Source organism: Ciconia boyciana, chromosome 6, assembly GCF_034638445.1.
Source record: "Ciconia boyciana chromosome 6, ASM3463844v1, whole genome shotgun sequence".
In the NCBI taxonomy this organism is placed as follows: Eukaryota; Metazoa; Chordata; class Aves; order Ciconiiformes; family Ciconiidae; genus Ciconia; species Ciconia boyciana.
In genome coordinates, this window is record NC_132939.1 from 47,611,935 (window position 1) to 47,624,378 (window position 12,444).

At 40.9% G+C, this 12,444-nt stretch overlaps 1 protein-coding gene across 9 annotated transcripts in view; it reads left to right on the forward strand.

Moving 5' to 3' along the window:
- Nucleotides 1-12,444, forward strand: part of NRXN3 (neurexin 3) — a 984,600-nt gene that overhangs the window by 214,715 nt on the left and 757,441 nt on the right. For 3 of the 9 annotated variants that reach the window (XM_072864172.1, XM_072864170.1, XM_072864171.1), the window contains 2 exons: nucleotides 3,772-4,073; nucleotides 11,175-11,336. In XM_072864172.1, coding sequence (XP_072720273.1) covers nucleotides 3,772-4,073; nucleotides 11,175-11,336 — 464 coding nt within the window. Of the gene's footprint in view, nucleotides 1-3,771; nucleotides 4,074-9,404; nucleotides 9,450-11,174; nucleotides 11,337-12,444 lie in introns of those variants that run through there. The other 6 variants (XM_072864173.1, XM_072864174.1, XM_072864169.1 and 3 more) reach the window with 5 other exon arrangements.

Consider the following 12,444-nt stretch of genomic DNA (forward strand, 5'->3'; position numbering starts at 1 on the left):
CTAGGTTAGCTGTGTTACTATGCAGAGATTCCTTGGTACACTACCACTCTTTAAAGAATATAGAAGCCATAAATATCACAGTGCAATTTGTGGAGCTTTCAGAAATGTACAGCACAAGGGTCACGGAGCTGACAAATAACAAGCGGTTCACCACTACTGGTCTTCCAGATGTCACCAGACTGTGCCAGAAAGCATATGGAAATACTGTGAGACCTGCTGCCTACTCAGGGCTTTTTCTCTTCATACATTGTGGAAAGAACCTGTATCCCTTTTTCCCCTCCATGCTCTCTGGTTATTTTCATGTGGTTTGTGGTTATAGCCATCACGTATTTCAGAGCATCCTAACAGGCAGGACAGCATGGAAAGGCTGTGCTTGGTAAAAAGCCTTTCATGTGGCCTGACACAGGCTACTGTGTTGTAGCTTGGAGGAATACACAGTCAAGCTCCTTGGCGACTCGAGCCTAATCTGTGCACTAAAGCCTTTCATGAGACTGGTAAACCAGTCATCCACATGGCCACTGGTAAACTGTTTTGGAATTAGTGGTTTGGAGAATACAGTTTTAGAGAGTATGTTGACCTTGGGAGTTGTGCTTATGAGACATGGGGTGGACAGGCATGAATTTGGATTGGCCAGTGAACCCCAGAGAGATTTTAGTGTGTGGTGATCTGCAAATTTGAATGTCTATCCAGAACAGCTACAGGAGGAAGAAAAAAACCCTGTAACAACATATGAAATAGAAGTAGGTGACATTCTCCAAGAACGGGAAGGATATAAAGATGGATCAGGTCTAGAATCCCATCTGTGACAAGGATCAGCAGCAGATGACTGGAAGAAATGGGCAGATGACACAGTTGCACAGAGGGGTGGGTTGGTAGCACCTTATATTAAAATCAGTGGTACAAGTAAGAGTAATATCTCTGAATTTTCTCTGCTCTGTTTTGATGAGTCTGCAGTGGTTGCCTTAAATTACCATTTAGATTTCTAATCTACTCTTTGCCTTCTCCTTTGTACTAAGTAGACCAGTGAGATTTCATCTAAGTGGTTGAAAAAGTGTAAATGAGCCCTATTAATATGTCTCATACTGAGTGAACAATCAACCCCCCGTGCCCCCTTTCCCAAAGACGTCAAATGTGTATTCAGCGCTTCGCAATTCTACAGCTATGGGGAAAAAAGCTCAGTCATAATGATCGCGTTTGACTCCTGCCCTCAGATGCTGGCTATTTGATGGGAATTACCTGCAGGTACATAGAGCATGTGTCCGACTTGATTGTAACATGTTCCCTTCCGATGGATCAGGAGTGACTAAGCGGGGGAATTATCATTGTGGAGAGGGTTGCTAAGCACTGGGCTCTGACTTCGAGAATGGCAATCAATATCAGCCCTCTGTGCTTAGGCTGGTTGAACACTGACACAAGCATATACGCTCCTTGGTGGTGGTTAAATGCATTCAGAATAGAATCACAGAGCCAAGTAATTTTGGAAGGCACCTCCAGAGGCCATGTAGTCCAACCACTAGCTCAGAGCAGGTCCAGTTAGAGTAGGCAGCTCAGGACTGTGGATAATGAAGTTTTCAGTATTTCTAAGGACAGAGATTTCACAGTCTCTCTAGGTCCTTCCTAGTGTTTGACCATCCTCAAGATGAAACATTTTTTTATATAGCATGAGAATTTCTTGTATTCCAGCCGTGTCTGTTGCCTCTCATCCTTCTTCTGCAGACCTCTGAAGAATTTGGCCCCATCTTCTCTATGCTCTCCCATTAAGTTGTTGCAGAGAGCAGTAAGATTTGCCTTGAGTTGTCTCTCCTTGAGGCAGAACAAACCCAGCTCTCTCAGCCTCTCCATACACATTACCTACTCCACCACCCTGAGTGTTGTGATAGCTCTTTGCTGGACTTAATCCAGTATGTTGAAGCCATTTTTATACAGGGGAGCTCAATACTGGATGGAGTACTCCTGATGGGATCTCACAAGTGTCCATTAGGGGAAGAATCACTTCCCTCGGCCTGCTGGCTGCCTTCTTGCTAATACAGCCCAGGATGTGGCTGGCCTTTGCTGAAAGGGCAGACACTGCTGACTTGTGCTCAACTTGTTCGCTGGGGTCCTCAGGTCATCTTCTGTAAAGCTGCTTTTGAGCCAGTTGGCTCCCAACCTGTACTGTTGCATGGAGTAATTTGTCTTGCTGTTTGCTTGCAGGGGTGTATAGACACATGGTTCGCTTACATAAGTACAAACACACATTACTGCTGCCTTCAAAGTGCCCAGATTTTTTAATGAGTTCACTCTGTGATACCCTCAATCAAGACTGCACAAGTCTCTGCTTAAAGCAGACCTATCACTTGAAGATGATATCTGTTCATGTTGCAACGCTGTGCTGTTTTGGCACCACTGTTTCATGCTGTGAGGGCACAGATTTTACTATGTAGTTATTTTTCAAGAATGGCTATGACAACAAGTATTTTCCCTTCAGTCTTGTACTAATAAATTCTGGCTAATCTGTATTAGGATTATGAAATGAGACAAAATGAAGCAGAAAAATGCTATTAATGTCAATGGCAATAGCACCAGCTCTTGCCTTATGCAGCGGATTGTAAGCAATGATAGCTTGACTGCTTGTACCATCTAGTTTTTCATGCTCAGACTTGCTTTCACAGCTGAGAGTCAGAAAAGTGCTGCAATACGGAGTGGGGGGATCTGTATAGACTCCATTGTAAGCACCATTTTCCCCCAGATGGCACTGGTAGGAATGGGCTACAGACAGCCCTCCTGCAAGCTTTGCCATCACCATCCTGTATTTCTTCCACTGGGCAAAACCAGGGTACAGAGCTGGCTCGAGGCACGCGAGAGCAATATGGCAGCAGAGCTGGCTCTGCATGACTGTGGAAGCCCAGGTACTGGGAGGCAGACTTCCAGCTCACATGAAGGATTTTTATGGTGCCCCCAGTTGCTAATTAGTTCAGTGGTTTTCCTTACTATACATAAGAGATTTTTTTTCTTAATGAGGAAATATTTCATGTCAAGTGCTGTGAATAATTCCCCCATGTTTATTTTTGCTGTGTGAAAAAGATATACTTGTCTAGTACAGATTTTCTGGATAAGGTGATCAAACAGGCAGAGCTCTGAGGTGTGTTTACCAGCAACGTCATTACTTACGGCTGTGGACAAAATGTTTTATGTGGACTTCCCTCATGTTCTCAGAGAAGGAAATTATAGGATACTTGCATGTGGCTCTCTTGTTTGCTTGGTCTCTCATTCAGTTGAAAGAAAGGGGCAGCTCTGTCAGGATTATGTTCTGGTGCCTGTCTTAGATTGCCTGGCAGAAGGGTTAAGATAAGTTCAGATGACATTAGCGATGAATCTAAACATTAACCTTTGGGAAATGTTGGTTTCTTTTGGAACAACACATACATGATGGTTATGTTGTGAATAGTAGAGTTTTTCATCGTTCTCCCAAAAAGGATGTGAAGTGTCTTATAGCAGTGTCTTTAAATGTACTTTTCCTAGACTCTACTGCATACTTTTGAATGGTCCCTATGGTGACAGTGCTGCAGTGAAACTGAAAACACAGCGCTGAAATTCTTCAGTACCAAGGATCCTGCCTTTAATTCTCTGGATAGCCATATTACAAGAGGAGCTGTACAGTCATTAGGACGCCATGATATATAGTTGTATAGAACATTAACAGTGCTGTGGGATTGCTTAGAAAGTTCATGACAACCTTAAATCTCTTCTTGGCTGACTGCTGAATAGTTCTTTTGTTCCCTTTTTTCCCAGCGCGAGATGAGAACACGGCCACTTTCCGTGGGTCCGAATACCTTTGCTATGACCTATCGCAAAACCCCATCCAGAGCAGCAGCGATGAGATCACTCTCTCCTTCAAGACATGGCAACGCAACGGGCTCATTCTGCACACTGGCAAGTCAGCTGATTATGTCAACCTGGCCCTGAAAGATGGTGCGGTCTCGTTGGTCATTAACCTGGGGTCTGGGGCCTTCGAGGCCATCGTGGAGCCCGTCAATGGCAAGTTCAATGACAACGCATGGCACGACGTTAAGGTGACACGCAACCTGCGGCAGGTAATGGTGAAGGGGAGAAAATGCCGGGGAAAATTTTGTTCTGTTTTATTCAGATGGGAGAGAGTAATGGAGAAATGGGGATGCTCAGTGGAATCACTAGAGTTTCTCCAGCTTTTCTGGATCTTGGTATTTAAAAGACAGTGAAAAAACATTAGTTGATGGAAATTTATCCCTGTTGTGATATCTTCATTTCCACTTTATTAATTTTCTGGGTTTTTTCCCAGTTTGATTTAATAATAAAAACTTGTGACATAACTTTACTTTCATCTCCCTTTTCCTTTTCTCTTTTTCTGTTCTCCCTTTTTTATTTTATTATTTCCTTAATTATGAGTCAATCTTATCAGTAATATTCTTGTTGCATTTAATTACTGTGGGAACAGAGTCTTTTTCCAACAGCCAATGCTCTACACCTCTCTCCTTTTTCTTTCAGTTTTGTTAATTGGCTTAACCATTGCCATGATGTCATAATTCTAATTCTGGAAGTCTTTTGTTTTTCCTTTCCTTTTTCTTTTCTTTTGTGTGTGCATGTGAGTGTGCAGGTATGCAGGCTGGTGGGTATGTGTATAATTAGTTTAACTTTATAGATTTGGAATTAATTGGCTGGAGTCTTTCTGAGTCTTCTTGATTCTCTGTTCTTCTTTTCTTCTTTTTGATTTTTCCCCTTTCTTTCTATAATGAGATTCTACTTTATTTCTTGTGTCTCTGCCTATGAGACTTCTGTTGGCTGTGAGGACTGGAAAAGTGGAAGGATCAAAAAAGCCAAGCAAACCCAGATCAATCCAGCACCCTACAATTCCACTTTGGAAAAGTTTTTCTGATTTTACCACTGTAATTTTGCATATCTGCATGCTGCTTTTCTAAGCAGACAACTCTATCAGGTGACGTATTTGGTAGTAGGCTAGTCTTAAAATCCTGAAGCCTTCCTCATGAAGTACAATTTCAGACATAAAGAGATAAGATAAAATTAAATAGCCTTGCTCTGAAAGCTGGTGAATATATCAAGTCACTAAGTCCCATCCACTGCATGATAAATGAGGTTTACACTGTGAATAGGAGCTATTTGGTGTCTTGCTGATTGGTAGAGGCAGCAGAAATAGCTTGTAAACTAAGATTTTAAAATCAATTTGTGAAAACAATATGATCTCTTTATTTGCTTGTTAATGTGAATATTAACACGGCCCTTAATAGTTTTATTTAAGTTTATACAACATCATTTGCTGAGAAAACAGCTTTTGTGGTAACATTTTACAGTACCTAAGATAAAATGTATCTGTGAGTATAGGATAATCACTGCCAGCGATCAGAAAAAATCTCTACTACTAGATGTCGGTAGATAATTTATCTGCTATGGGGATTTCACATCTTTCTTTTAAATATTTGGGTTTGGGGCTGAAGATGTTTATTTGTCTTTCCCATGTGAATCCCTGTATTTCTACATGCTCAGGATGTCTCGGACTTTGATGACAAATCTGTCATCAAACTTTCATGAGACTGCAGGGTTCTTACTTATGGCAACATGAGTCTGTTTTCAATAGTTTATATGCAGATGCAAATTTAATTTCTTGTGCAGTGGATGGGCCTTAATGATCCTATTTCGTTCAAATGTTCCTATCAGTCCAGTAGAGGGAGATGCACCAACTGGTTGAGGTTTGTCAGTCTGGAAGGGACAGAATATATGGCTTTATTTCATGTATTTTTTATTTTTAGATGATCTCAGAATGGCTGGTCTCCGAATATCTCAGTATAGCTTACTGGTCAGTTTAGTTAATCATACTTTTTATTTTTGTTGGAAATCGGTTTTCAATGGGGAAATGTGCCTGAAGCAAAATGCATCCTTGCTTCATGCCAGAATTGGTTTGGATCTTGAAGAAGCAGAAAATGAGGAAGCGTCACAGACAAAACTGTGGATGGCAAGCTCTCATTCTTTTCTTAATCTTTCAGCTAGTGATTTTTTAATTTATTTTCCGGGTCCGCAGCTAAATGGAAATATGTCTATGCCTCTTCGTCTTTGATTAGACCAGGACAGTGCTTTGGCGATTATTAGAAAGCAGGCGAGACCCTTGCCAGTTAAGCAGCACCGCAAATTTTTAATCCTCCTGATCTATTCACTATGGATGTTTTCACGTGATCCTGAATTCTTAAAGGGTCCAACCTGACCGGGCAAGAGAGAGGATGTTTTAATAAGATGGCTGTGCTCTTTTCAAAGAAAGGCCAGCCTTAAAATCAAATTAAAAATAAGTAGCAGAGGTGATTTGAGGTCCAATTCTATAGATAGGCATGACAGAATATAGTTCAACCAATAAATATCAATAAAGCTGGAATTTTGAGTCATCTTTTCCCCGGATACTTCCATTTTAACTTCTGATCAAGTTCAGTCTCAAAATTAAGACATTGACCCAGAACCTAAAACTGCCCAGAAATTGGAATTGATGAGGCCCTGAGGAGGAGAAATCCTGCTAGTCCTGAAAGTTGTCATCCAAAATTATTGGTAAGTTTAACCAGTTTTCAATAAGGAGAAACCTTGAATGCTGCAGCCTTCCTGTCTGGTCCTGTGCATTCTTACCTTTACTTGATATTCCTAGGGATCGAGAAGTCTTAAAACCCTTCAGTCTTCAGGATAAAGAGTTTGGAAAAGATTGAAAACTTGAATGACTGATAACTAATACCTGCTATGGACATTTTGCAAGACACGACTAAGAATGGTCACTCTGTGTCTTGACCTTATAAATGCTTCATTAAACAACAACAACAAAAAGATAAAGACACCATTCTAAATAAAGCACAGGGTGAAGGAGTTTTATTTTTCTCCATTCTGACAGCAGCTTCCAGCAGCTGATGTCTCCTGGTTTTGTCTGTGTGTACATGAGAGAGAGTTTCTCTGTGTGTAAAATACTTAACAATTTTTCAGACAGGCTATGAACCTGTGAAGTCCTTTGATATCTTCATATAGAAGATGTAATAAAGGACAAAGATTATTTATCATTTATAAAATTATACATTTTGTCCTTTATCGCATCCGGTATAATTTTGTATATCCTAAATAATTTTGTATGTAAGAAATTATCTACTCTGCATCTTTCCTGACATAAATTCACCTGTAAAGTTGCAGCATAATATAAGTCACTTGGAAGTCTTGTTTCCAGCTGTGCTCATGCTTCCTAAAAAAACCCACCCCAAAACCAAACAAAAAACCCCAACAAAACCCATTGCCCCTGAATATTGAAGCTTTGTAAGGAAATCAGTAGCCTCCTTGTAATTGATTGAAAACATTACACTGGAGATAAAGATACTTCTCTTTAAAATGAACTTAAAAAAAATTAGAAATTCCAAGAATACGATCCAAAGCTAAAACAATTTCAGGTAAATGGGCTATCAGCAGCTTCAGGATGCCATCTAGTCTTTTCCTCTGCTCTTTTTGGGGTTGCGAGAAGGGGCAGGAGGATTTACATAATTTTTTGGTTGTTCCTAGAATTAGAGCAGAACTTTACATAGCTGGACTTTTGCCCAGTACTTTTTGGAATTGTTAAACGTTTTGTAGCTAAGCTAGGAAAGTACTAAGTGCTGCTTTTTTTTTAGATCAAGTGATTATCACAGCAGTTAATCTCCTTAGAGACAAACCAAGTGAACCCACAGATTCCCTTGAGTAGTGATTGTTAATGTCAAAGCAAATCTCCTTGTTTGTTTATTTTATTATTTCAGTTAAAACTAAGCCCTGTTTCTGCCTTGTGAGAAACCTTTACTAGAAATAGGATCATGGCTGTATTTTACCAAGGCTTTCAGAGCACGTCTGGGGCAGTGTGGTCTGTTGGGAGGAGGAGGGGGGAGCAGAGGAGACTGAAGGTCAGACTTCCCTTGTCTGTCTTCAGGTCTGCTGCTGACACTCCATCTCATTTTTAGCATGTTCTTCCCCGCTGTCCCATGCTCCAACTCTCCTGTTTGTAAAACTTGATTTACTAACACAACATATCACTGGGAGTGAGACTTCCTTGATGATGAATTCAGGAGTTTGTGCTTGTTATACCCAAGTACAGAATATTATTATTTCATTCCCATAGACAAATAAAATGGACTTGGGACATTATGTTCAATGCCACGAAGTTTTCACAAACTTATTTCCTTGGTCAATGCACAACTCTCTGAAATTTGCAAGCAGATAGTTTTTACATGAGGCAGCATAGATCTTGCTTGTGTAATTTAGGGTAGTTCTTGCCAACTTCAGTCACACTGGAACAAGGACTTGGAGCCTCCACGGGCTGCACTTCCCTATTAACACTGAAGCAAGTCACCACGCAAAATCTGCTATAAAGATCTTGAGTTCCCCAGCTGCTAAACAGCAAACAAGAAACAATGTATAGGTTCAAAGAGTTGGCATCTGCGTGCCTTGGGAGGGATTATCAAAGCATCTGCAAAGTTCTGCTAAACCCAACTAAGTGAACTGACTGGTGAATTCTCCTAGCTCCTCCGTAATATAGATGCAGTATAACAGGAGAGACACTAAATCTTGTCAGTCTTCTGTTTTCAAAATTGACACAAGCAACACAATTCTTCCTACACAATTCCTCGACACATTTCTTCCTACAGTAGGAGAGGTTCAACTCCTATACTCTCGGATGACAGAAGTGAGCTACAGGCAAACAGCCAAGCACAGGCATTTTTGTGTGCTGCTCCTGAAAGTCACAAACTCACCTGCTGTAAAGAAACCTGCAGTTTGGGAAACTTGGAAGGAAGACTCAGAGTCTTGGACTCATCTTCATCTGTATCCTCCAGCCAAAGGAAATATTGCACTGCTTGTGATCCTCTGCAGCACTTGAGGGTAGTGAGGCTTGGAAGAGGAGCAGGAGCATAGGTGGGTGGTGGTGGGTAGAAGGGAGTCATGGTTGGGTTTGTGCTGAAGGGGTGAACTGTGTACTGTGCGTGTACATCTCTGAGGGTAAGGTTCTTGTTTGAGGCAAACACCTTGATGGGCATTTGAAGAGTAAGTATTGCACTGTTTTAACTTTGCTTCAGTCCTGGATAATGTACATGAGGGTTGAAGTTAATGACTAATACCAGGGTGGGAAGACTAGGCAACACCCTTCTTCTGTACAGTCTAGATGGCATGGTTCCCCATAGAGTCCTGGTCATATTGTCCTCTTTCTCACTTTGTGTGTCTCAGGTGCCCCATGCCTTTTTTTGAAAGACTAACACTAGGCCATTCATGCAATGTGTCATTTTTACTAACCAACTAATGTACTAACACCCTAACGACTCATCTTTGCTTTTAGTTATTTTAATTAACAATCGTTCTGTTCACGATTTTTTAATTTCCTTTCTTCCCCCTTTTCCGCAAAGCACTCAGGCATTGGACACGCTATGGTAAACAAACTACATTGTCTGGTAGATATCATTCTTATTGTCTCTTTTTTTGGGTTTGCCGTGTGTTACCTGCCTTTTCCTCTCCCTACCCCCTCTTTTTCCCCCCTCCTTTATACTTACTTCTTCCTTTAATTTTATTTTAATTTCATTGAAAACACTTTTTTTTCCCCTCCTATTTTTTTTCCCTTCTTTTCTTCTTTTTTAATGAAAAAATGAGCAGCAAAAGCAACTAACACAACTCTTCTGGAAATGGGGTTTGGACGTTTCTTTCATTGGTTTCTTCACCTCCCTCTCTAGTTCTTTTCCATTCCAGTGATAAATTGTTGGGTTTTTTGTCCCTTGCTTTTGAGTTTAGCTTTCTCTCTTTTGCTTTGGTTTTCATTTTGCCTTTTTTTCCCCTTTTGGTTTTTGTTTTTTACTCTGAGGGTTTCTAGATCAGAACCATTGCAGGGCCTCTAGTCCGTGGTGGTGAAGGCTCTCTTTTTCTCTCATCCTTTTGTTGTGGCAACGGCTGTTACAGGCAAACTGGCCGGAGTTGTCCTCTTTCTCCTGATTTTCCCCCGTTTCCCCCCCTCCTCTTTCTGTCCTCCTCCTCCTCCCTCTTGCTCTCTCTCTCTCACTTTCTCTCTGACCTCTACCTGCCGTGGCCGACAGGAGCTCAGCCGGTTGTTTGTTTCAGTACACACTCTGCATGGCATGTCCACGTCTGGTGACTCGCCCGTCTCCTCCTGGCCTCGATCTATTTTCCTCCATCTTCCCTTTAAGCCACTAACAACATCAAAGCAAAACACATCAAATTCACTTGCTCCTCTCCCTCCCTCTCCCTCCGTCCCCTTCACCCTCCATGTGTTTGGGATTAGAGGTTTTGGGGAAGTTTCTGTTAGGTTTTGAGGTTTTTTTTATTATTATGGGGTTTGTTTGGTATTTTTATTTTTGATTGCATGCAAGTGTGAAATAGTTTTCTTTCTGTCTCCTTCTCCCTCTCTCTCTTTTCTCTCTTTTTTCCTGTCATCGTTCTGGGCTCCAGATATATTGGCATGACATGTCAAAGTGCAGTGTGTGCACGCTTTGTGTTTTCTTTCTTTCTCATCTCTGCTTCTCTCACACTTGTTGGTGTGTGGTTGATTTATTTTGATTTATTTCCTATTTATATTTTGGTTATAAGTTAGTTTCTAATACTTTTTTTTTTTTTTGGTGGTGGGTGGTGGGTGTGTGTCTCTCTAGGTACATGGCATGCACATCCATAATGTATTGAAAGTGAGATTCCCACCCCCGCCCCCGAATGCATGATCGTCAGTGTGCCGTGAGCAAAAGAAACATAAAAAAAATAAAAAATACCAACCTCGTCTTCATTAGTGTTTTTTTTTTTTTTACTAACAACCATAACTAACTGTAATCATTAAAAGAAATACTAATTAATCATAAAATCAGCTAATATGAGAAATCTCTTTCAAGGACAGTTCCATTTTCTGGCCTGAATAGATGGAAAGCATCTCGATGGGCAGACTGCCGGGTCAGCCTGACAGTGCTGATACACCAGAAAGGGGAGAAGCAGATGCTGGAGCATTTCCATTGTGGGTGAAGCAGACCAGAAAATGGAGCTTGGCTGAACTAAAAAAATACATACCAAATCTCAACAAAATCCTTAATAAAACTGACATAAAAATATAGGGGACGTAACTTGTTCTGTTCAGGATTGTAAGGTCATTGCTGGGGTTTTCTTTGTCCGTTGTGTCCCTCAAACAGGTGACAATCTCTGTGGATGGCATCCTTACTACCACAGGCTACACACAGGAGGACTACACCATGCTGGGCTCGGATGACTTCTTTTATGTGGGAGGGAGCCCCAGTACTGCTGATTTACCTGGCTCTCCAGTAAGCAACAACTTCATGGGCTGCCTCAAAGAGGTAACTATTTCAAATTAATTCTTGTTTCTGTGCTTTTGGTTTCTCAAAGTCGTTGCTCCTTCCTGCCTTTCATTACACACTCAATGTCTTTCCCTGATGCTAACTTTTACACCGATACTGCAAGAGCTCTGTAAAGATAAACTCATCATTCAGCTGGACAGAAGGCATCAGCTGCAAAACTCATGAGCTTGTGGTCAGACTCAGACTTCTAGTGCTTGGATTACAGAAAAAATACCCATGGTAATGGGAGAGGTGTCTTCTGTAAGCTGTTAACCATTCAGAAGAAAGCATTACAATCTTCTAGGCACTGAGGCAATAACCATTAAAAAAAGATAAATGGCCTTTGATTACTAAGCAGCATTTTTGGGTGAAAAAATCATAATAAGAATCTTATTTAGGATTTTTTTTTTAAGGTCCTGGGTTTCACCTGGGAATATAGTTAGTTGTCAATTTTCCAGGAAGATACAGAGTTAGAATAAACTGGAAAAATGAAAGTTGAAGGTAGCATAAAATATATGTTTGAATTATGTGAGGAGAATGCAGCATGAGGATATAATGGAGATGTGGCACTAATGTGGTGTGTGGACATGAAGTATACTGTGTTGGTAAGTCCATGCAGCAGAGTTGCTGCATTGGTCAGGAATAGGTAGCTGGCTTCCAAAACCATGTTGTCTCGTGCTGGCTGGCTGCCCTTGTCACGTAGTTAATCCACAACATGTATGAGAAAATCCATACATGGGTAATAGATATTGGACTGCCTGGCTAGCAGCAGGAACCAGAATAGTGTTCCTTGGGGGGGGAAAAAAAAGTTGTTTTTTTTTAAAAAAGATGAAGCCTTAGCCCAAATCCAAAACTTGGTGCAGTTGTTGTTTGGGTGTTATGCCCAGCTGTCAGCTTTTGTCTTCTTTCCCATCTCTTCTAATAGAATTTGTGATGATCACTGTGATTAATGGTGATGCAGATATAGAGACCTCCAAAATGTGTTCTAGAAAGCTTACTGAAAAACAAGCTTAAGTCTTCTGTCAGTCAGCTTTCTAGCTAGCCTGGAATAAGAGTTTCTTGCAAGAGTTTTCTCCCTAATGTCATGATTCTGTACTAATACTGTTTT